General features: G+C 44.8%; 1 protein-coding gene across 4 annotated transcripts in view; it reads right to left on the reverse strand.

Moving 5' to 3' along the window:
• LOC139538704 (unconventional myosin-XVI-like) overlaps nucleotides 1-26,597 on the reverse strand; it is a 307,739-nt gene that overhangs the window by 42,955 nt on the left and 238,187 nt on the right. For all 4 annotated transcript variants that reach the window (XM_071341081.1, XM_071341079.1, XM_071341080.1 and 1 more), the window contains exons 26-27: nucleotides 15,391-15,471; nucleotides 9,283-9,488 (exon numbers count right to left, since the gene is read on the reverse strand). In XM_071341081.1, the coding sequence (XP_071197182.1) occupies nucleotides 9,283-9,488; nucleotides 15,391-15,471 (287 nt within the window). The remainder of the gene's footprint in view (nucleotides 1-9,282; nucleotides 9,489-15,390; nucleotides 15,472-26,597) is intronic.

Raw genomic sequence — 26,597 nt, forward strand, 5'->3', positions numbered from 1 at the left:
CCTAAACATCAGCATCACAGGTAACTTCCACAAAGCTGTGGACGATCTGAGAGACAAGGCAAGAAGGGCCTTCTACACCATCAAAAGGAACATAAAATTTGACCCCCCAATTAGGATCTGACTTAAAATACTTCAGTTATAGAATCAGTTATAGAACCTATGTCCCTTTATGATTGTGAGGTCTGGGGTCCATTCACCAACCAAGAAGTAACAAAATGGGAAAAACACAAAATTCAGACTCTGCATGCAGAATTCTGCAAAAACATCCTCCGTGTACAACGTAAAATACCAAATAATGCATGCAGAGCAGAATTAGGACGATTCCTACTAATTTTCTAAATTCAGAAAAGAGTAATTACATTCTGCAACCACCTAAAATAAGTGATTCTCAAACCTTCCAAAACAAAGCCCTCACCTACAGAGAGATGAACCTGGAGAAGAATCCTCTGCTAGCTGGTATGGGGACTCTGCTCACAAACACAAACAGACCCCACAAAGCCCCAGGACAGCAACACAATTACTAAAAAATAATTACTTGACAAATTGGAAATAATCAACAAAAAACAAAAGAAAACTGGAATGTTATTTGGCCCTAAACAGAGAGTACACAGTAACAGAATTACTGACCACTGTGAACGACCCAAAATTAAGGAAAGATTGGACTATGTGCATACTCAGTGAGCATAGCCTTGCTATTGAGAGCGGCAGCTGTAGGCAGACCTGGCATTCAAGAGGTGTCACGCTCGTCGTTACGTGAAAGCGAGGAAGGCGCAGCGTGATATAAATACATTCTTCTCTTTATTAGAAGAAGACAAAACGAACACTATACAAACTAGACACAACAATAAACCGACGAACGTGAAGCTATAATAAACAAAAGTGCAGACACAGGCAACTTAGACATAGACATAGACAATCACCCACAAACTACCTAATGACTATGGCTGCCTAAATATGGCTCCCAATCAGAGACAACGATAGACAGCTATCTCTAATTAAGAACCAATCTAGGCAACCATAGACATACAAACACCTAGACTGAACACTGCCTCATAAACATACAAAAAAAACTAAACCTGACACAGAAGGGGAGGGTCCGGGTGGGCCTTCTCACGGCGGCGGCTCGGGTGCGGGACGTGGACCCCACTCCACCATAGTCAATACCCGCTTTGGTGGCGCCTCTGGAGCGAGGATCCTTACAGCGAGTCCCTGACTGAAGACTATCCTAGAGGGCGCCACTGGATGGAGGGGCAGCTCCGGACTGAGGGGCAGCTCCGGACTGAGGGGCAGCTCCGGACTGAGGGGCAGCTCCGGACTGAGGGGCAGCTCCGGACTGAGGGGACTGAGGGGACTGAGGGGCAGCTCCGGACTGAATGGCAGCTCATGACTGGAGGGCAGCTCCGGACTGAATGGCAGCTCATGACTGGAGGGCAGCTCATGACTGGAGGGCAGCTCATGACTGGAGGGCAGCTCATGACTGGAGGGCAGCTCATGACTGGAAGGCAGCTCATGACTGGAAGGCAGCTCATGACTGGAAGGCAGCTCATGACTGGCGGGCAGCTCATGACTGGCAGGCAGCTCATGACTGGTGGGCAGCTCTGGCAGCTCCTGACTGGATGGCGGCTCTGGCAGCTCCTGGCTGACTGGCGGCTCTGGCAGCTCCTGGCTGACTGGCGGCTCTGGCAGCTCCTGGCTGACTGGAGGCTCTGGCAGCTCCTGGCTGACTGACGACTCTGGCAGGTCCTGGCTGACTGACGACTCTGGCAGGTCCTGACTGACTGACGACTCTGGCCGGTCCTGGCTGACTGACGACTCTGGCAGGTCCTGGCTGACTGACGACTCTGGCAGGTCCTGGCTGACTGACGACTCTGGCCGGTCCTGGCTGACTGTCGACTCTGGCCGGTCCTGGCTGACTGACGACTCTGGCCGGTCCTGGCTGACTGGCGGCTCTGGCATGTCCTGACTGGCGGGCGGCACTGGCAGCTCCTGACTGGCGGGCGGCTCTGGTGGCTCCTGATTGACGGACGGCTCTAGCGGCTCCTGACTGACGTACGGCTCTAGTGGCTCAGGACAGACGGGCGGCTTTGACGGCTCCGGACAGACGGGCGGTTCAGACGGCGCTGGGCAGACGGGTAGCTCAGACGGCGCTGGGCAGGAGGACAGCGCAGACGGCGCTGGGCAGACGGCAGACTCTGGCCGGCTGAGGCGCACAGTAGGCCTGGTGCGTGGTGCCGGAACTGGTGGTACCGGGCTGGGGACACGCATCTCAGGGCTAGTGCGGGGAGGAGGAACAGGGTGTACTGGACTCTGGAGACGCACAGGAAGCTTGGTGCGTGGTGTTGGCACTGGTGGTACTGGGCCGAGGACACGCACCTCAGGGCGAGTGCGGGGAAGAGGAACAGGGCGTACTGGACTGCCGAGGCGCACTATAGGCCTGGTACGTGGTGCCGGAACTGGTGGTACCGGGCTGGGGACACGCACCTCAAGGCTAGCGCGGGGAGCGCGCACAGGGCTCTGGAGACGCACAGGAGGCTTGGTGCGTGGTGCCGGAACTGGTGGTACCGGGCTGGGGACACGCCCCTCAAGGCTAGTGCGGGGAAGAGGAACAGGGCGTATTGGACTGTCGAGGTGCACTATAGGCCTGGTGCGTGGTACCGGAACCGGAGGACTGGTACGAGGGGCTGCCACAGGAGAGCTAGTACGTGGAGCTGCTACAGGAGGTGCAGGACTAGGGAGGCGCACAGGAGGCCTGGTTCGTGGGACTGGCACTGTCATTCCCAGACGGTTAGCACGCACCTCAGGACAAGTATGGAGAGCTGACTCAGGTAACATCACATCCCGCACACGCTCTGTCGGGTGGATGTTGTGCCTCAAGCACCAACACAGCAGGTCCCTCATTTCACTCTCCTCCAAACTCCCCATTAAATCCTTTACAGTCTCTGTATCATTCCCATTGCTCACCTCCAATGTCAGCCCGACTGGCTCTGGTTCCTTCTTCGGCTCCTCACGGTAAGCACGGGAAGTTGACGCAGGTCTCCTATCTGAACTCACCACACTCCCCATGTGCCCCTCCCCAAGAAACTTTTGCCGTTTCCTCGAGGGCTTCCTACCGCGCCGTCGTGCTCCTTTCTCCAACTCCATTATCCTGTAACCCTCCTCGCACTGCTCCAGCGAATCCCAGGCGGGCTCCGGCACTTTCTCTGGATCGATCGCCCACCTGTCTATCTCTTCCCAGGTTGTTCTCCACTCATCCTTTTCCCGGGTCCATTCCTCCACAAAGCGCTGTTCCCCCCTTTCACGCTGCTTGGTCCAATTTTGGTGGGTGATTCTGTCACGCTCGTCGTTACGTGAAAGAGAGGACCAAGGCGCAGCGTGATATAAATACATTCTTCTCTTTATTAGAAGAAGACAAAACGAACACTATACAAACTAGACACAACAATAAACCGACGAACGTGAAGCTATAATAAACAAAAGTGCAGACACAGGCAACTTAGACATAGACATAGACATAGACAATCACCCACAAACTACCTAATGACTATGGCTGCCTAAATATGGCTCCCAATCAGAGACAACGATAGACAGCTGTCTCTAATTGAGAACCAATCTAGGCAACCATAGACATACAAACACCTAGACTGAACACAGCCCCATAAACATACAAAAAACCCTAGACAATACAAAACACATACATCCCCCATGTCACACCCTGACCTAACTAAAATAATAAAGAAAACAAAGATAACTAAGGCCAGGGTGTGACAAGAGGATAAGTACCCACTGCCCACAAAATGAGGTGGTAACCGAGCTGCACTTCCTATCCTCCTACCAACTGTATGATCATATCAGAGACACATATTTCTCTCAAATCACACAGACCCAGAAAGAATTTGAAAACAAATACAATCTTGATAAACTCCCATATCTACAGTGTATTCAGAAAGTATTCAGACCCCTCAACTTTTTCCACTTCATTACGTTACAGCCTTACTCTAAAATGTATTACATTAATTGTATTACTCATCAATCTACAAACAAAAGCCCATAATGACGAAGCAAAAACATTATTTTTCTTCTTTTTGCTAATTTATAAAAAATAAGAAAGAGAAATATCTTATTTACATAAGTATTCAGACCCTTTGCTACGAGACTCAAAATTGAGATCAGGTGCATCCTGTTTCCATTGATCATACTTGAGATGTTTCTACAACTTGATTGTCCACCTATGGTAAATTCAATTGATTGGACATGATTTGGAAAGGCACACACCTGTCTATATAAGGTCCCACAGTCCAAAACCAAACCATGAGGTCAAAGGAATTGTCCGTAGACCCCCGAAACAGGAATGTGTCGAGGCACAGATCTGGAGAAGTGTACAAAAAAAATTGTAGCATTGAAGGTCCCCAAGAACACAGTGGCCTCCATCATTCTTAAATGGAAGAAGTTTGGAACCACCAAGACTCTTCCTAGAGCTGGCAGCCCGGCCAAACTGAGCAATCGGGGGAGAAGGGCCTTGGTAAGGGAGGTGACCAAGAACCCGATGGTCACTCTGATAGAACTCCAGAGATCATATGTGGAGATGGGAGAACCTTCCAGAAGGACAACCATCTCTGCAGCACTTCACCAATCAGGCCTTTATGGTAGTGTGGCCAGACGGGAGACACTCCTCAGTAAGGCACATGACAGCCCGCTTGGTGTTTGCCAAAAGGCACCCAAAGGACTCTCAGACCATGAGAAACAAGATTCTCTGGTCTGATGAAACCAAGATTGAACTCTTTGGCCTGAATGCCAAGCGTCACATCTGGAGGAAACCTGGCACCATTCCTACGGTGAAGCATGGTGGTGGCAGCATCATGCTGTGGGGATGTTTTTCAGCGGCAGGGACTGGGAGACTAGTCAGGATCAAGGGAAAGATGAACAGAGCAAAGTACATAGAGGTCCTTGATGAAAACCCACTCCAGAGCGCTCAGGACCTCAGACTGGGGCAAAGCTTCACCTTCCAACAGGACAACCACCCTAAGCACACAGCCAAGACAACGCAGGAGTGGCTTCGGGACAAGTCTCTGACTGTCCTTGAGTGGCCCAGCCAGAGCCCGGACTTGAACCCGATCGAACATCTCTGGAGAGACCTGAAAATACCTCTGCATCGACCCTCCCCATTCAACCTGACAGAGCTTGAGAGGATCTGCAGAGAAGAATGGGATAAACTCACCAAATACAGGTGTGCCAAGCTTGTAGCATCATACCCAAGAACACTCAAGGCTGTAATCGCTGCCAAAGGTGCTTCCACAAAGTACTGAGTAAAGGTCTGAATACTTATGTAAATGTGATATTTAAGTTTTTTTTTATACATGAGCAAAACTATACAATACTTCAACTATTGCACAATGTTACAACATTGCCAATAATTTAACATTTTAAATCTCTATACTCTTTAATATTTTTGTGAGAGTAATGTTTACTGTTAATTTTTAATTGTTTATTTCCCTTGTTAATTTTCCTTTTGTTTATTGTCTATTTCACGTGCTTTGGCAATGTAAACATGTGTTTCCCATTCCAATAAAGCCCTTTGAATTGAATTTGACTGATATGGTGAGGGAGAGGATGGAGGAGGGAGATAGAGAGACATGGGGTACAGAAAGAGAGAGAGGTGGATGAGAGAGAGAAAGAGAGATGGAGGAAGCTCAACCATACACCTCTTCTCAGTAGTGAGGAATTATTCTGGGAATCAAAGAAAGAGGTGCGAATGGAAGAAAAAGTCTCTCCCTCTTTCACAACGACTAAAATACATGTACAGTATATCCAAGAAGCAGACAGGAATACCCAGTAATAACGGAGAGATTAGGTGTGATAGAAGGGATGAAGGAGATTACAAATAAAAGGGAAAGGAATATTTTTTTTTAGATATAATGATCATGTTTACTGGAGGACACTATGAACCTCTTCAGAAAGTTACTCTGACATGTTACAGACTTGCACGTGTACAGTACCAGTCAAAAGTTTTAGAACACCTACTCATTCAAGGGTTTTCATTAGTTTTACTATTTTCTACATTGTACAATAATAGTGAAGACATCAAAACTATGAAATAACACATATGGAATCATGTAGTAACCAAAATAGTGTTAAACAAATCAAAATATGCAGTGCTGTGAAAAAGTATTTGCCCCCTTCCTGATTTCTTAATTTTTTTGCACATTTGTCACACTTAAATGTTTCAGATCATAAAACAAATGAAATATTACACAAAGACAACCCAAGTAAACACAAAATGCAGTTGTTAAGTGATGATTTTATTTATTAAGGGAAAAAAGCTATCCGACCCTTCATGGCCCTATGTTACCTTCATGGCCCCATGCAGCCGTCATAGCGCTCAGGAAGTGTCACGTTCCTGACCTGTTTTCTTTTGTCTTGTATTTATTTAGTTGGTCAGGGCGTGAGTTGGGTGGGTTTGTCTATGTGTGATTTTCTATGTTGGGATGTTTGTGTTCGGCCGGGTATGATTCTCAATCAGAGGCAGCTGTCAATCGTTGTCCCTGATTGAGAATCATACTTAGGCAGCCTGGGTTTCATGTGTTTTGTGGGTGTTTGTATCTCGTGTCAGTGTTCGTGCCACACGGGACTGTTTTCGGTTTTGTCACGTTTGTTATTTTTTGTATTTGTAAGTGTTTCGTTTCGATTTAATAAATTATCATGAGCACTACCCACTCTGCGTGTTGGTCCGATCCATGCTCCTCCTCGTCTGAGGAGGAGAACGACTATGACGACCGTTACAGGAAGGAGACTTGTTCTGTCTCCAAGAGATGAATGTACTTTGGTGCGAAAAGTGCAAATCAATACCAGAACAACAGCAAAGGACCCTGTGAAGATGCTGGAGGAAACAGGTACAAAAGTATCTATATCCACAGTAAAACTAGTCCTATATCGACATAACCTGAAAGGCCGCTCAGCAAGGAAGAAGCCACTGCTCCAAAACCGCCCAAAAAAAAACAGACTACGGTTTGCAACTGCACAGTAGATCATACTTTTTGGAGAAATGTCCTCTGGTCTGATTAAACAAAAATAGAACTGTTTGGCCATAATGATCATTGTTATGTTTGGAGGAAAAAGGGGGAAGCTTGCAAGCCGAAGAACACCATCCCAACTGTGAAGCACGGGGGTGGTAGCATCATGTTGTGGGGGTGCTTTGCTGCAGGAGGGACTGGTGCACTTCACAAAATAGATGGCATCACGAGGGAGGAAAATTAAGTGGATATATTGAAGCAACAGCTCAAGACATCAGTCAGGAAGTTAAAGCTTGGTCGCAAATGGGTCTTCCAAATGGACAATGACCCCAAGCCTACTTCCAAAGTTGTCGCAAAATGGCTTAAGGACAACAAAGTAAAGGTATTGGAGTGGCCATTACAAAGCCCTGACCTCAATCCTATAGAAAATTTGTGGGCAGAACTGAAAAAACGTGTATGAGCAAGGAGGCCTACAATTGTTCGTTTTGGTTTTTTGGATTAAATCATGAACACTTTAAACGCTGCACCTTGGTCCACTCTTCCTTCAACCCACGAAAATCGTTACAGTTTCACATTCTTAAATTAAATCGGTGATCCTAACTGACCTAGGACAGTGAATTATTACTCTGATTAAATGTCAGGAATTGTGAAAAACTGAGTTTAAATGTATTTGGCTAAGGTGTATGTAAACTTACGACTTCAACTGTACATTCTACAGGTTAAACAATTTAGCCCTGATTTTCTCCCCATCATAACTGTCAGAGGGTGGTAAATAACAGTGATTTCATTGAAAAGGGGAGAATATTAGCTTTCCAACGATGCCAGACGTATTTCTACACTCCTAATGTTCAGCAAAAAGCATTTGTTTTTCCAATAGGAAAAAAAACTAAACTTGCTATTGCTAACAGCAAGAGGGCCAAACAGATGCTCACATGGCAAAATAGAGCTTCTGATGTGATCAGAGCAAAAATAACCGATATAAAAGCAAAGATTATCAAATACATTATTGTTTCTAATTGAGGTTAGTTTGTTACAATTGAAGTGTCAAAAGAGAGGCTGAGATGAGTGATTGAATCTGTGTGGGAGACCGGGAATCTGTGTGGGAGACCGGGAATCTGTGTGGGAGACCGGGAATCTGTGTGGGAGACCGGGAATCTGTGTGGGAGAGCCAGATGAACTAAATCAGCCTGCGCAACAGAAAGAAGTTATCGGCCAATGAGAGGATTGTATTATATATTCTGCAAAGAGATGCATGCTTATGATTGGACAAAACTGATTAAATGGCGCTTAATGTAAAATTGAATGACCTTTACTCTCACGAGGAATCCTCGTCTTTCCGTTAACTAAAAAGAAAATGACCTGGTAATAGTTATTGTTTTTTTCAATGCATCTCGTCTCGTTATCGTCATACATTTTCGTCAGGAAAAAGAGGTAGTTGATGAGTGTTTTCCATCATAGTTATTGTCGACAAAATGAACTCTGTACCCATCCCACACACACACACTGTTTCCCATCTCAAGACATCCTTTATGAGATTAGTGTTATTGATTGAGACCACTTTGTGCTTGCTACATTAAGGATCACAGTGACCTGTCAGTTAGCTATGAAAGAGAGAGAGCCAGAGAGAGAGAGAGACATGTTGTCTCTATGTAAAGATGGACTGTAATTCTGTCCAGGTCACACAGACCTGAAGAACCATTAAGTAGATCACTTCCACCTGACCATTGTGTGTCTGTGTGCGTGTGTGCATGAGTGTTTGTGTGGGGGGGAACCCAACAACAGTAAAATGTTTGCCGTAAAAGGCCCATTAGAAGTGAGAAGACAGAGAGAAGGCAGAGTCTTTAAGATCTTCCCTATGGAGCTTCCATCCCCCCTATCACACAGACCCCTACACAGAGGCCACAGTGACCCACCACACTCACAGGCCTGGTTCCATTTCAGCCCATAGCCCCTTCCCCTAGCCTCTACCCCTTTAGTCTTCACAGATCTGTAGAAGAGGATGAGACTGGATAGGTGGAAGCATATGATGGAAGCTATCCAAGTCCTAATGCAAGGCAAGGTGGAACCATAACCATCTTGTTTTCAACTATCAGATTTATTACGATTTTCAGACAATTTCCCAATCCCCGTTGTTTAGAGATCTAAAGAGATCGGATAGGGGCCTAAATGGAATCACACCACAGAGGCCAAGATAAATCCATTATGGATCATTGTAATGTATTTTGTACTATGTCTAGTTCAACAGGAGCAGCCTGTAATGTATTGTGCCACCTACCTGGTGAGGAAGCCGTTGAAGGGCAGGCGTACAGGGTAGCCATAGCGGATCGTCCGGACCATCTCCAGCACCCCTACATACTGCAGCTGGGTAGACACGTGGAAACTGTCAAAGCAGTCCGCCGTGCCCCTGCTGTTGGGGCGCACACACTCCACAAAGTGAGGAGTACACGCCTGTAGCTTACTGACCACATCTGACAAAGAGTTCTGAAAGGAGGAGTTGTGAGGGGGGAGAGATGGAGAGATAGAGGGAGAGAGAGATTGTTTCATGTTAAAATTCATGTTCCTTAAGCATTTGAGTTGACCCAATTCCTCACTCCCTTGCCACATTAACACAGCAATGTTGTTGGTATCAGCTTCATGGCAACATGGTTCCATTTATCCGTCTAGATCAGGTATTCCCCCAGGGGTACACGGAATGCCGTCGGGGGAACGCCAAATAAAAATGTGATTCACATTTTTCAACCAAATATTCTTCACATTTTGAAACAGTAGATTTATATTTTCCAACGGGGCTATACATTTGGGTGAGGTTAATTTCTCGCCTGAGTGGCCTCGTTTCTCTGCCCAAAATAAAATGAGAACGTCTAGTGTTTAGCGAAATTACAACACAATGTCAAATGCAAGTAGCCTAGTCAATTAACCATTACTCTTTTGCAGGAAACCTTCACTCTTGCACAGACATTTAGAAATGAAACATGACATTTTGAAAAATCAGCCACAGGAGTTTTTTGAGCGAGAATAAAGACGACTTTCGAGAAGTAAGACATGTGTAAAAGCAACAGATAGAAGGCTAGAAGCAGCTTATATGGTGAGCTACTGAGTGGCTAGTACAGGCAAGACCCATGCTATTGTGGAAGACTTAACTCTTCCTGCTGCCGCGGATATGGCTGGGACAATGCTGGGGGAAAAGGCCAAAAAAACTATACAGACAATGATTTCATCAAACAACACTGTGTCACGACGCATCAGTGGCATGGCAGGAGGTGTTTTGAAACAATTACTGCTTCGCATACAAGCCAGTGAATGGATGAGTAAACAGACATGGCGCGCCTGGCACAGCTCCTGGTATACGTCCGTTACATTTATGGGGGGTCAATTAAGGAAGACATCCTCTTCTGCAAACCACTGGAAACCAGGACATCAGGAGAGGATATTTTTAAAGCCCTGGACATCTTTGTGACATCAAATGGACTTTGGTGGTCAAGATGTGTTGGTTTCTGTACTGATGGCGCAAAAGCCATGACAGGGAGACATAGTGGAGTGGTGCAAGCAGTTGCCCCCCGACGCCACTTGGGTACACTGCAGTATCCACCGAGAGGCTCTTACTGCCAAGGGAATGCCTGACAGGTTGAAAGACGTTTTGGACACTACAGTGAAAATGGTTAACTTTGTTAAAGCAAGGCCAAGGAACTCTTGTGTATTTTCTGCATTATGCAATGATATGGGCAGAGACCATGGAAAGCTTTTACAAGCGTTTTTGTTGAATTGAGAGATGAGCATCCTTTTCATTTGTCTGACCACTTGCATGATGACGGGTTTCTCACACAACTGGCCTATCTGGGTGATGTTTTTTCTCACCTGAATGATCTGAATCTAGGATTACAGGGACTCACCACAACTAAACTCAGCAAAAAAAAGAAACGTCCTCTCACTGTCAACTGCGTTTATTTTCAGCAAACTTAATAACATGTGTAAATATTTGCATGAACATAAGATTCAACAACTGAGACATAAACTGAACAAGTTCCACAGACATGTGACGAACAGAAATTGAATAATGTGTCCCTGAACAAAGGGGGGGTTAAAATCAAAAGTAACAGTCAGTATCTGGTGTGGCCATCAGCTGCATTAAGTACTGCAGTGCATCTCCTCCTCATGGACTGCACCAGATTTGCCAGTTCTTGCTGTGAGATGTTACCCCACTCTTCCACCAAGACACCTGCAAGTTCCCAGACATTTCTGGGGGGAATGGCCCTAGCCCTCACCCTCCGATCCAACAGGTCCCAGACGTGCTCAATGGGATTGAGATCCGGGCTCTTCGCTGGCCTTGGCTGAGCACTGACATTCCTGTCTTGCAGGAAATCACGCACAGAACGAGCAGTATGGCTGGTGGCATGGTAATGCTGGAGGGTCATGTCAGGATGAGCCTGCAGGAAGGGTACCACATGAGGGAGGAGTATGTCCGCGACTCGTCAGTGAAGAACACTTTTTGCCAGTCCTGTCTGGTCCAGCGACGGTGGGTTTGTGCCCATTGTGCGTTGTTGCCGGGGATGCCTGGTGAGGACCTGCCTTACAACAGGCCTACAAACCCTCAGTCCAGCCTCTCTCAGCCTATTGCGGACAGTCTGAGCACTGATGGAGGGATTGTGCGTTCCTGGTGTAACTCGGGCAGTTGTTGTTGCCATCCTGTACCTGTCCCGCAGGTGTGATGTTCAGATGTACCGATCCTGTGCAGGTGTTGTTACACGTGGTCTGCCACTGCAAGGAAGATCAGCTGTCCATCCTTTCTCCCTGTAGCGCTGTCTTAGGCATCTCACAGTACGGACATGGCCACACCTGCAGTCCTCATGCCTCCTTGCAGTATGCCTAAGGCACGTTCACGCAGATGAGCAGTGACCCTGGGCATCTTTCTTTTGGTGTTTTTCAGAGTCAGTAGAAAGGCCTCTTTAGTGTCCAAAGTTTTCATAACTGTGACCTTAATTGCCTACGGTCTGTAAGCTGTTAGTGTCTTAAAGACTGTTCCACAGGTGCATGTTCATTAATTGTTTATGGTTCATTGAATAAGCATGGGAAACAGTGTTTAAACCCTTTACAATGAAGATCTGTGAAGTTATTGGGATTTTTACGAATTATCTTTGAAAGACAGGGTCCTGAAAAAGGAGTGTTTCTTGTTTTGCTGAGTTCATATTCAATGTGCGGGACAAAATTGAGGCTATGATTAAGAAGTTGGAGCTCTTTTCAGTCTGCATTAACAAGGACAACACACAGGTCTTTCCATCATTGTATGATTTGTTGTGTGTAAATGAACTCATGCTTACGGACAATGTCAAATGTGCTATAGCGAAGCACCTGAATGAGCTGGGTGCACAATTACGCAGCTACTTTCCCGAAACGGACGACTCAAACAACTGGATTCGTTATCCCTTTCATGCCCTGCCTCCAGTCCACTTACCAATATCTGAACAAGAGAGCCTCATCGAAATTGCAAGAAGCAGTTCTGTGAAAATGTAATTTAATCAGAAGCCACTGCCAGATTTATGGATAGGGCTGCGCTCAGAGTTTCCTGCATTGGCAAATTGCGCTGTGAAGACGGATCCCGTTGCAACCACGTACATATGTGAGAGTGGATTCTCAGCCCTCACTAGCATGAAAACTAAATACAGGCACAGTCTGGGTGTGGAAAATGATTTAAGACTGAGACTCTTTCCAATACAACCCAACATTGCAGAGTTATGTTCATCCTTTCAAGCACACCCTTCTCATTAACCTGTTTTGAGTTATTCACAATTTTTGATGACCAAATAAGGTTTCATATGTAAGATGGCTAAATAAAGAGCAACATTATTGATTATTATTATATTATTATTTGTGACCTGGTCCTATAAGAGCTCTTTGTCACTTCTCACGAGCCGGGTTGTGACAAAAACTCACATTCATTCTTATGTTGAATACATGTATCGTATAGTGTGTGTGGCAGGCTTACAATGATGGCAAAAAACAACATTTGAGAGTGCCCTGACCCTGGTGCTAGAGGGGGTACGCAGCTGGAGGTTGAATGTTTGAAGCGGTACGAACTAAAATAAGTTTGGGAACCACTGCTCTAGAGGTCCAGTTCCTCAACCTGGGCTAGTTGCTCAACCTGGTATAAATTCCTCAACTTGGGCTAGTTCCTCAACCTGGGCTAGTTGCTCAACCTGGTATAAATTCCTCAACCTGGGCTAGTTCCTCAACTTGGGCTAGTTCCTCAACCTGGGTTGGTTCCTCAACCTGGGTTGGTCCCTCAACCTAGGCTAGTTCCTCAACCTGGGTTACATCCTCAGCCTGGGTTAGTTCCTCATCCTGGGCCAGTTCCTCATCCTGGGATAGTTCCTCAACCTGGGATAGTTCCTCAACCTGATATAAATTCCTCAACCTGATATAAATTCATCAACCTGAAATAAATTCCTCAACCTATGTTAGTTCCTCAACCTGGGATAGTTCCTCAACCTGGGATAGTTCCTCAACCTGGGATAGTTCATCAACCTGATATAAATTACACAACCTATATTAGTTCCTCAACATGGGCCAGTTCATCAACCAGGGCTAGTTCCTCAACCTGGGCCAGTACCTCAACCTCGGCCAGTTACTCAACCTGGGTTAGTTCATCAACCTGGGTTAGTTCATCAACCTGGGTTTTTTCCTCAACCTGGGCTTGTTTCTAAACCTGGCCCGGTTCCTCAGCCTGGGCCAGTTCCTCAACCTGGGCCAGTTCCTCAACTTTGGATAGTTCCTCAAACTGGGATAGTTCCTCATCCTGGGCTAAGTCCTCAATCTGGGTCAGTTCCTCAACCTGGGCCAGTTCCTCAACCTGGGATAGTTCTTCAATCTGGTATAAATTCCTCAACCTGGGCTAGTTCCTCAACCTGGGCCAGTTCCTCAACTTTGGATAGTTCCTCAACCTGGGCTGGTTCCTCAACCTGGGTTAGATCCTCAACCTGGGTTAGTTCCTCAACCTGGGCCAGTTCCTCAACCTGGGATAGTTCTTCAACCTGGTATAAATTCCTCAACCTGGGCTAGTTCCTCAACCTATGTTAGTTCTTCAACCTGGTATAAATTCCTCAACCTGGGTTACATCCTCAACCTGGGTTAGTTCCTCAACCTAGGCCAGTTCCACAACCTAGGATAGTTCTTCAACCTGGTATAAATTCCTCAACCTGGGCTAGTTCCTCAACCCATGTTAGTTCCTCAACCTGGGCTAATTCCTCAATCTCGGTTAGCTCATCAACCTGGGTTATTTCATCAACCTGGGCTGGTTCCTCAACCTGGGTTAGTTCCTCAACCTGTGCCAGTTCCTCAACCTGGGCCAGTTCCTCAACCTTGGCCAGTTCCTCAACCTGGGCTAGTTCCTCAACCTGGGCTAGTTCCTCAACCTGGGCCAGTTCCTCAACCTGGGCTAGTTATTTGACCTGGGCTAGTTCCTCAACCTGGGCCAGTTCCTCAACCTGGGCTAGTTCCTCAACCTGGGCTAGTTCTTTGACCTAGGCTAGTTCCTCAACCTGGGCTAGTTCCTCAACCTGGGATAGTTCCTCAAACTGGGAAAGTTCCTCAACCGTATTATGCTATACTTTATGGCCTATAGAGACATGTAGGCCTAGTCCTCTGTGTACAGCACACTGCGTGGAGCTCTTGGGACTGGATTTAACTGGATACATAACTTCTGTAGGTTTGTGTGTGTGTGTGTGTGTGGGGGGGGGGGGGTTATATGGCCAGGTTTCCTTACATGTGGTCAGCGGTCGCCAAGACAACAGTGAGTGAGGAGTGAGGTCACGTCATGTGTGTGATGAAGGGGTCTGATTGGTTAGGGTGTGTTGTCTCTGTAGGGACCAGCAATACAAATACCTGTCTTGACTAAGGCTGTGAGCGAGTGTCAGAGTGTGTTTCTCAGATATACACTGGTGCCACTCCATCATGCTTCTTACCACTCCCTAATGACGTGGCTCTCCACTGTAAATGTGTGTGAGTAGGCTGTGAGTACCGAGAGCCGTGACGTCAGAAATTTGCACGCACGCAGACACGCAGACGAACACATACACGCGCACGCACGCACGCACGCACGCACGCACGCACGCACGCACGCACACACACACACACACACACACACACACACACACACACTGTCCATTGTTCATTGTTCATTGTTCATTGTTCATTCATACATTCAGAGGGCTTTATGCTTGGGTGGATAGAGCGTCATTCTTCAGCTAAAGGGTCAGCTAAAGAAGTTGAATACTTTAGTGTTTGGATTGAGGTGAGTGTTAGGATTAGGGTTAGGATCCCTACTGGGTAAAGTGCTTGGGTTATTATGATTCTGGTTTGGCCCATTGTTGTGCTACTGCTTAATGCTTACCCTCAGCTGCACAGCAACCGTAACTGGACCACACCTCTCCAGCCTCTGCAGGAAAGATGTTCCTCCCTTCTTCTTCAAGAGCTGAGAGAGGAAAAGATGAGGAGGGGAAGAGGGAGAGAGAGAGGGAGAGAGGGAAGAAACGATGAGGGGGATGGTGCTATTAGAGAGCTATGAATAGTGAATATTAAAAATATAAGTTGGTTGACCCGTGCTATGGAGACACCACGTGATGCAGTCCTATGAATACGGTCAAATCATAATATGAATATGGTAATTTATGGCAAGATCTATAAAGCCAATTTTCCATTACGGTCATACATCTATATGCTATTCAATGTCCTCCTCCTCTACCTCAACCATTCAGTACCATACAATAATGGACAATAATGTACTGTACCATATCATCATATTACCATTATTACAATTCTGAATTATAATATCTTTGATGATGGATGTAAATCCATGAGCTTCTTTATAGCCGTGTTTAACTACAGTGCAGCAATATTGTGCAATGTTACGTCATGTGATTATTACGGTCTTTGTTAACATAGGGAAAGAGTGAAGGTCTTGCGTAAGCCTTTCCTCTATATGTTTAATGAGGAGGGCCATTGGGTTCAGCCTTCAGCAGGTTATGCAATACAGAGGCAATTGTAGTGCACATACACACACACACATGCACAGACACACATACTTGTACAGACACACATACGTGCACAGACACACACACGCGCACAGACACACATACTTGTACAGATACACACACATGCACAGACACACGCTCAGTGAATCCTACTAGTTACTGCCCTATTAGATTTGACCTGAAAACAGAGAGAGAGAGAGACAGAGAGAGAGAGAGAGACAGAGAGAGATACAGAGAGAGAGAGAGAGACAGAGAGACAGAGAGAGTTCATCTGCCTTTGGGCTAAAGAGCAGGAACACAGACCGCACCAAAGAAATTGGAAATACAGACAAAAATAGGAAATCGTCTCAACATAGAAACATTTATTCCTGTATGCTAACTATATCCCCCCACTAGAATCCCCATACTTCAATGAAGCCAGCTTCTTCGTCCTAGAAGGGGAGATCAATCATTTCCAGACCTAGGGACATGTACCAGTCTGTTGCAACCTAAACGCCAGAACCTGACAACCTTAGCATGCAGGGGGACAAACACCCACCTGGAGGTGACAGCAATACACTCCCCAATATGCCCCCCTAGGCACTACTTAAAAAAATAATTTAAAAAAGCAGCTCTGTCGCACGCTGGGTCTGTATATAGTCAATGGTAGGCTTCGAGGGGACTGCTGTGGTGGTACACCTACAGGTCATCTCTTGCAGCAGTACTGTAGAATACTTTATCACTGACCTCAACCCAGAGTCTCTCAGAGCCTTCACAGTCAGCCCACTGACACCCTTATCAGATCACAGTAAAATCCCAGCCTACTTGAACAGAGCAATACTCAATCACGAGGTATAAAAGCTGAACAAATTGCAGACTATTAAGAATTGCTGTAGATGGAAGGAAAGTACAAAACAATTAGCCAACAACAGATTCCTTTTAGACGACTTCCTTGACAAAATGTTTCACTGCAATAGTGAAGATTGAAACTTGGCAGTAGGAAGCCTAAACAGTATATTTGACCTCTCTGCTTCCCTTATCAAACCTAAACATTTCAATCAGACAACCAAAGAAAATGAATAACAATGGAAAAGGGTTTGATGAAGAATGCAAAAACCTAAGGAAGAAATTGAGAAACCTATTCAACCAAAAACACAGAGACCGAGAAAACCTGAGCCTACGCCTTCACTATAGTGAAACACGAAAAGAGTACAGAAATAAACTAAGGAAAAAGAAAGAACAGCAAGTCAGAAATCAGCTCAATGTAATTGAAGAATCCATAGATTCTAACCACTTATGGGAATATTGAAACACACTAAACAACAACATGAAGAGCTATCTATCCAAAATGGAGATGTATGGATAAACCACTTCTCCAATCTTTTTGACCCTATAACAAAGAAGAAACAGCAAAAACATATACACTACTGTTCAAAAGTTTGAGGTCACTTAGAAATGTCCTTGTTTTTGAAAGAAAAGCACACTCCACACTGCCCTTTCCCACCTGGACAAAAGGAACACCTATGTGAGAATGCTATTCATTGACTACAGCTCACCACAGTACCCTCAAAGCTCATCAATAAGTTAAGGACCCTGAGACTAAACACCTCCCTCTGCAACTGGATCCTGGACATCCTGACGGGCTGCCTCCAGGTGGTAAGAGTAAGTAACAACACATCCGCCACGCTGATCCTCAACACAGGGGCCCCTCAGGGGTGCGTGCTCAGTCCCCTCCTGTACTCCCTGTTCACTCATGACTGCACAGCCAGGTACGACTCCAACACCATCATTAAATTTGACGATGACTCAACAGTGGTAGGCCTGATCACCGCCAATGACGAGACAGTCTATAGGGAGGAGGTCAGAGACCTGGCCGTGTGGTGCCAGGACAACAACCTCTCTCTCAAGGTCATCAAGACAAAGAAGATGATTGTGGACTACAGGAAAAAAAGGACCGAGCATGCCCCCATTCTCATCAACAGGGCTGCAGTGGAGCAGGTTGAGAGCTTCAAGTTCCTTGGCGTCCACATCACCAACAAACTAACATGGTCGAAGCACACCAAAACAGTTGTGAAGAGGGCACGACAAAACCTATTCCCCTCAGGAGACTGAAAAGTTGTGGCATGGGTCCTCAGATCCTCAAAAGTCCGGAGCCCCCAGCGACGGTCCCCAGTCCGGAGCCTCCAGCGACGGTCCCCAGTCCGACCCACTCCAATTTGCATACCGCCCCAATAGGTCCACATACGATTCAATCGCCATCACACTGCACACTGCCCTAACCCATCTGGACAAGAGGAAAACCTTTTGTAAGAATGCTGTTCATCGACTACAGCTCAGCATTCAACACCATAGTACCCTCCAAACTCATCATTAAGCTTGAGACCCTGGGTCTCGACCCCGCCCTGTGCAACTGCGGTCTGCACAACACATCACCGGGGGCAAACTACCTGCCCTCCAGGACACCTACAACACCTGATGTCACAGGAAGAGAAAAAAGATCATCGAGGACAATAACCTCCCGAGCCACTACCTGTTCACCCCGCTTCCATCCGGAAGGCGAGGTCCGTACAGGTGCATCAAAGCTGGGACCGAGAGATTGAAAAACAACTTCTATCTCAAGGCCATCAGATTGTTAAACAGCCACCACTAGCACAGAGAGGTGGCTGCCTAACTTCAGAATTGATATCATTGGCCACTTTAATAAATGGAACACTAGTCACTTTAATAATGCCACTTTAAGAATGTTTACACATCTCGCATTACTCATCTCGTATGTATATACTGTATACTGTGCCCTTCACTATCTATTGCATCTTAGCCACTCTGTCACTGCTGATTCAGATATTTTATACTTATATATTCTCATCCCAATCCTTTACTAGATTGTGTGTATTAGGTTTTGTTGTGGAATCTGTTAGATATTACCTGTTAGATACTGTTGCACTGTCGGATCTAGAAGCATAAGCATTTCGCTACACTCGCAATAACATCTGCTAACCATGTGTATGTGACCAACACAATTTGCTTTGATTTTGATTTGATTCACTGTCTTCCCAAGCAACTCCAGCGTAGATACTCCAGTGTAGATTTGGCCTTGTGTTTTAGATTATTGTCCTGCTGAAAGTTGTATTCATCTCCCGGTCTTTGTGGTTGAATCTGTTTTTTGAAAATCACTACTCAACTGAGGGTCCTTACAGATAATTAATTGTATTGTACAGAGATGAGGTAGTCATTCAAAAATCATGTTAAACACTATTATTGCACACAGGGTGTGTCCATGCAACTTATTATGTGAATTGTTAAGCACATTTTTACTCCACGTTTGGGAAACGATGTTCTAGCTGAAGTTATGAAATCTGGCATAATTGTGAGAACACAATGTTTTATAGCAGAAGGGTGTGTGGTTTGTGAACCCTTAAAATGTCATGAGAAACATTTATGATGACACTATCTTACCACATACTTGTGTGTATGTGTGTCTGTGTGTGTGTGTGTGTGTACATGTCCTCTTATCAGCTGGCAGTACAGGACAAACAAAGCTATTCCCAGAGGTCTATATTTAACAGTATGGTGGGAAGTGGCCTAATTTGGGAAACATGTTTTTTCCAAACACACACTCTTTGCTTTTCCATCAGTCCTCTGCTCCTGGCTGCTGCTTTTCCAATCGGAACACCCAGCTTCCGACTAAGTGCGTCACAGAAATGGAAACAGCCTACTTTCACCATTGGTGATTCCCACCTCCCTTAACCACCAATCAACATGTGTGTGTGGGGGGGGGGGGCATATTTAGAATGTTCTGAGGAGGGATGCTTTGAGCTGTCTGTCATTTCTATTGATCATGACGGTGAACACATCATTTATTTATTCATTTGTATGTATTACCACACTGATTGCGGTACTTTATTGGGGTCTTATTGATTTTACCTGGAAAAATGACATTGATAAGTACTGAATGAATACCATACTGACCGTTTGGATAGGTTGTGGTTTAGATATGACTCATGAGTTAGGGGTATCACCCTCTTGTTTAATGTACCTTAATGAGTCACGAATAGTGTATGTCTGTATATTGTATGCTATACAGTACGTGTCATATGTTACGTTAGCCTCTTTGCTCCTGTCGCTGAAGACTACAACCCATATCCCTGAAAACATATTTACCAGGCCTCTGGTTTACCTATTTCCGTCACTGAAAGAGAATCTATTATCTGGAATGCCTTACCAGTCGATACAGGTTATTAAATGAGATATACACATACATTCCTGTTTCTCTCCTTTTGGACAGAAACATACATACCCACAAACACACTACTCTGTAGTAGTTGCCATGCGAGATTACCGTGTGATCTCAGATGCCCGAGCACCTTTAGGGAGATGCGGAGTGAATTTGGTAAACTCTGGAAAACATTTATTTTCACACATTTAATTACCCATACCAACTGATATGGCATTCCAGATTATAGATATACCTTCGGTGATGGCAAATGTTTATTGGAAATAGATATATGGGAGGGCTGGTGAATATGTTTTGGAAATAGATATATGGGAGGGCTGGTGAATATGTTTTTGGGAATAGATATATGGGAGGGCTGGTGAATATGTTTTGGGAATAGATATATGGGAGGGCTGGTGAATATGTTTTTGGGAATAGATATATGGGACTGCTGGTGAATATGTTTTTGGGAATAGATATATGGGACTGCTGGTGAATATGTTTTGGGAATAGATATATGGGAGGGCTGGTGAATATGTTTTTGGGAATAGATATATGGGAGGGCTGGTGAATATGTTTTGGGAATAGATATATGGGAGGGCTGGTGAATATGTTTTGGGAATAGATATATGGGAGGGCTGGTGAATATGTTTTGGGAATAGATATATGGGAGGGCTGGTGAATATGTTTTTGGGAATAGATATATGGGAGGGCTGGTGAATATGTTTTGGGAATAGATATATGGGAGGGCTGGTGAATAAGTTTTGGGAATAGATATATGGGAGGGCTGGTGAATATGTTTTTGGGAATAGATATATGGGAGGGCTGGTGAATATGTTTTGGGAATAGATATATGGGACTGCTGGTGAATATGTTTTTGGGAATAGATATATGGGAGGGCTGGTGAATATGTTTTTGGGAATAGATATATGGGAGGGCTGGTGAATATGTTTTGGGAATAGATATATGGGAGGGCTGGTGAATATGTTTTTGGGAATAGATATATGGGAGGGCTGGTGAATATGTTTTGGGAATAGATATATGGGACTGCTGGTGAATATGTTTTTGGGAATAGATATATGGGAGGGCTGGTGAATATGTTTTGGGAATAGATATATGGGACTGCTGGTGAATATGTTTTGGGAATAGATATATGGGAGGGCTGGTGAATATGTTTTGGGAATAGATATATGGGACTGCTGGTGAATATGTTTTGGGAATAGATATATGGGAGGGCTGGTGAATATGTTTTGGGAATAGATATATGGGAGGGCTGGTGAATATGTTTTGGGAATAGATATATGGGACTGCTGGTGAATATGTTTTGGGAATAGATATATGGGAGGGCTGGTGAATATGTTTTGGGAATAGATATATGGGACTGCTGGTGAATATGTTTTGGGAATAGATATATGGGAGGGCTGGTGAATATGTTTTGGGAATAGATATATGGGACTGCTGGTGAATATGTTTTGGGAATAGATATATGGGAGGGCTGGTGAATATGTTTTTGGGAATAGATATATGGGAGGGCTGGTGAATTTGTTTTGGGAATAGATATATGGGAGGGCTGGTGAATATGTTTTGGGAATAGATATATGGGAGGGCTGGTGAATATGTTTTTGGGAATAGATATATGGGAGGGCTGGTGAATATGTTTTGGGAATAGATATATGGGAGGGCTGGTGAATATGTTTTGGGAATAGATATATGGGAGGGCTGGTGAATATGTTTTTGGGAATAGATATATGGGAGGGCTGGTGAATATGTTTTGGGAATAGATATATGGGAGGGCTGGTGAATATGTTTTTGGGAATAGATATATGGTAGGGCTGGTGAATATGTTTTGGGAATAGATATATGGGAGGGCTGGTGAATATGTTTTTGGGAATAGATATATGGGACTGCTGGTGAATATGTTTTTGGGAATAGAAATATGGGAGGGCTGGTGAATATGTTTTGGGAATAGATATATGGGAGGGCTGGTGAATATGTTTTGGGAATAGATATATGGGAGGGCTGGTGAATATGTTTTTGGGAATAGATATATGGGAGGGCTGGTGAATATGTTTTGGGAATAGATATATGGGAGGGCTGGTGAATATGTTTTGGGAATAGATATATGGGAGGGCTGGTGAATATGTTTTGGGAATAGATATATGGGACTGCTGGTGAATATGTTTTTGGGAATAGATATATGGGAGGGCTGGTGAATATGTTTTTGGGAATAGATATATGGTAGGGCTGGTGAATATGTTTTGGGAATAGATATATGGGAGGGCTGGTGAATATGTTTTTGGGAATAGATATATGGGACTGCTGGTGAATATGTTTTTGGGAATAGAAATATGGGAGGGCTGGTGAATATGTTTTGGGAATAGATATATGGGAGGGCTGGTGAATATGTTTTGGGAATAGATATATGGGAGGGCTGGTGAATATGTTTTTGGGAAGAGATATATGGGAGGGCTGGTGAATATGTTTTGGGAATAGATATATGGGAGGGCTGGTGAATATGTTTTGGGAATAGATATATGGGAGGGCTGGTGAATGTGTTTTTGGGAATAGATATATGGGAGGGCTGGTGAATATGTTTTGGGAATAGATATATGGGAGGGCTGGTGAATATGTTTTGGGAATAGATATATGGGAGGGCTGGTGAATATGTTTTGGGAATAGATATATGGGACTGCTGGTGAATATGTTTTTGGGAATAGATATATGGGAGGGCTGGTGAATATGTTTTTGGGAATAGATATATGGTAGGGCTGGTGAATATGTTTTGGGAATAGATATATGGGAGGGCTGGTGAATATGTTTTTGGGAATAGATATATGGGACTGCTGGTGAATATGTTTTTGGGAATAGATATATGGGAGGGCTGGTGAATATGTTTTGGGAATAGATATATGGGACTGCTGGTGAATATGTTTTGGGAATAGATATATGGGAGGGCTGGTGAATATGTTTTTGGGAATAGATATATGGGAGGGCTGGTGAATATGTTTTTGGGAATAGATATATGGGAGGGCTGGTGAATATGTTTTGGGAATAGATATATGGGACTGCTGGTGAATATGTTTTGGGAATAGATATATGGGAGGGCTGGTGAATATGTTTTGGGAATAGATATATGGGAGGGCTGGTGAATATGTTTTTGGGAATAGATATATGGGACTGCTGGTGAATATGTTTTTGGGAATAGAAATATGGGAGGGCTGGTGAATATGTTTTGGGAATAGATATATGGGAGGGCTGGTGAATATGTTTTGGGAATAGATATATGGGAGGGCTGGTGAATATGTTTTTGGGAATAGATATATGGGAGGGCTGGTGAATATGTTTTGGGAATAGATATATGGGAGGGCTGGTGAATATGTTTTGGGAATAGATATATGGGAGGGCTGGTGAATGTGTTTTTGGGAATAGATATATGGGAGGGCTGGTGAATATGTTTTGGGAATAGATATATGGGAGGGCTGGTGAATATGTTTTGGGAATAGATATATGGGAGGGCTGGTGAATATGTTTTGGGAATAGATATATGGGACTGCTGGTGAATATGTTTTGGGAATAGATATATGGGAGGGCTGGTGAATATGTTTTGGGAATAGATATATGGGAGGGCTGGTGAATATGTTTTGGGAATAGATATATGGGACTGCTGGTGAATATGTTTTTGGGAATAGATATATGGGAGGGCTGGTGAATATGTTTTGGGAATAGATATATGGGAGGGCTGGTGAATATGTTTTGGGAATAGATATATGGGAGGGCTGGTGAATATGTTTTTGGGAATAGATATATGGGACTGCTGGTGAATATGTTTTGGGAATAGATATATGGGACTGCTGGTGAATATGTTTTGGGAATAGATATATGGGAGGGCTGGTGAATATGTTTTGGGAATAGATATATGGGAGGGCTGGTGAATATGTTTTTGGGAATAGATATATGGGAGGGCTGGTGAATATGTTTTGGGAATAGATATATGGGAGGGCTGGTGAATATGTTTTTGGGAATAGATATATGGGACTGCTGGTGAATATGTTTTGGGAATAGATATATGGGAGGGCTGGTGAATATGTTTTGGGAATAGATATATGGGAGGGCTGGTGAATATGTTTTGGGAATAGATATATGGGAGGGCTGGTGAATATGTTTTGGGAATAGATATATGGGAGGGCTGGTGAATATGTTTTTGGGAATAGATATATGGGACTGCTGGTGAATATGTTTTTGGGAATAGATATATGGGAGGGCTGGTGAATATGTTTTGGGAATAGATATATGGGAGGCCTGGTGAATATGTTTTTGGGAATAGATATATGGGACTGCTGGTGAATATGTTTTGGGAATAGATATATGGGAGGGCTGGTGAATATGTTTTTGGGAATAGATATATGGGAGGGCTGGTGAATATGTTTTTGGGAATAGATATTTTTTATTTTTATTTTTTTTATTTCACCTTTATTTAACCAGGTAGGCTAGTTGAGAACAAGTTCTCATTTGCAACTGCGACCTGGCCAAGATAAAGCATAGCAGTGTGAACAGACAACACAGAGTTACACATGGAGTAAACAATAAACAAGTCAATAACATGGTAGAAAAAAAAGAGAATCTATATACAATGTGTGCAAAAGGCATGAGGTAGGCAATAAATCGAATAATTACAATTTAGCAGATTAACACTGGAGTGATAAATCATCAGATGATCATGTGCAAGAAGAGATACTGGTGTGCAAAAGAGCAGAAAAGTAAATAAATAAAAGCAGTATGGGGGGTGAGGTAGGTAAATTGGGTGGGTAGTTTACAGATGGACTATGTACAGCTGCAGCGATCGGTTAGCTGCTCGGATAGCAGATTTTTAAAGTTGTTGAGGGAGATAAAAGTCTCCAACTTCAGAGATTTTTGCAATTCGTTCCAGTCGCAGGCAGCAGAGAACTGGAAGGAAAGGCGTCCAAATGAGGTTTTGGCTTTAGGGATGATCAGTGAGATACACCTGCTGGAGCGCGTGTTGCGGGTGGGTGTAGCCATCGTGACCAGTGAACTGAGATAAGGCGGCACTTTACCTAGCATAGCCTTGTAGATGACCTGGAGCCAGTGGGTCTGACGACGAACATGTAGCGAGGGCCAGCCGACTAGGGCATACAGGTCGCAGTGGTGGGTCGTATAAGGTGCTTTAGTAACAAAACGAATGGCACTGTGATAAACTGCATCCAGTTTGCTGAGTAGAGTATTGGAAGCTATTTTGTAGATGACATCGCCGAAGTCGAGGATCGGTAGGATAGTCAGTTTTACTAGGGTAAGTTTGGCGGCGTGAGTGAAGGAGGCTTTGTTGCGGAATAGAAAGCCGATTCTTGCTTTGATTTTGGATTGGAGATGTATGATATGAGTCTGGAAGGAGAGTTTGCAGTCTAGCCAGACACCTAGGTACTTATAGATGTCCACATATTCTAGGTCGGAACCGTCCAGGGTGGTGATGCTAGTCGGGCGTGCGGGTGCAGGCAGCGAACGGTTGAAAAGCATGCATTTGGTTTTACTAGCGTTTAAGAGCAGTTGGAGGCCACGGAAGGAGTGTTGTATGGCATTGAAGCTCGTTTGGAGGTTAGATAGCACAGTGTCCAAGGAAGGGCCGGAAGTATATAGAATGGTGTCGTCTGCGTAGAGGTGGATCAGGGAATCGCCCGCAGCAAGAGCAACATCATTGATGTATACAGAGAAAAGAGTCGGCCCGAGAATTGAACCCTGTGGTACCCCCATAGAGACTGCCAGAGGACCGGACAACATGCCCTCCGATTTGACACACTGAACTCTGTCTGCAAAGTAGTTGGTGAACCAGGCAAGGCAGTCATTAGAAAAACCGAGGCTACTGAGTCTGCCGATAAGAATATGGTGATTGACAGAGTCGAAAGCCTTGGCCAGGTCGATGAAGACGGCTGCACAGTAATGTCTTTTATCGATGGCGGTTATGATATCGTTTAGTACCTTGAGCGTGGCTGAGGTGCACCCATGACCGGCTCGGAAACCGGATTGCACAGCGGAGAAGGTACGGTGGGATTCGAGATGGTCAGTGATCTGTTTGTTGACTTGGCTTTCGAAGACCTTAGATAGGCAGGGCAGGATGGATATAGGTCTGTAACAGTTTGGGTCCAGGGTGTCTCCCCCTTTGAAGAGGGGGATGACCGCGGCAGCTTTCCAATCCTTGGGGATCTCAGATGATACGAAGGAGAGGTTGAACAGGCTGGTGATAGGGGGTGCGACAATGGCGGCGGACAGTTTCAGAAATAGGGGGTCCAGATTGTCAAGCCCAGCTGATTTGTATGGGTCCAGGTTTTCCAGCTCTTTCAGAACATCTGCTATCTGGATTTGGGT

This window comes from Salvelinus alpinus, chromosome 14, assembly GCF_045679555.1.
Source record: "Salvelinus alpinus chromosome 14, SLU_Salpinus.1, whole genome shotgun sequence".
Taxonomy (NCBI): domain Eukaryota; kingdom Metazoa; phylum Chordata; class Actinopteri; order Salmoniformes; family Salmonidae; genus Salvelinus; species Salvelinus alpinus.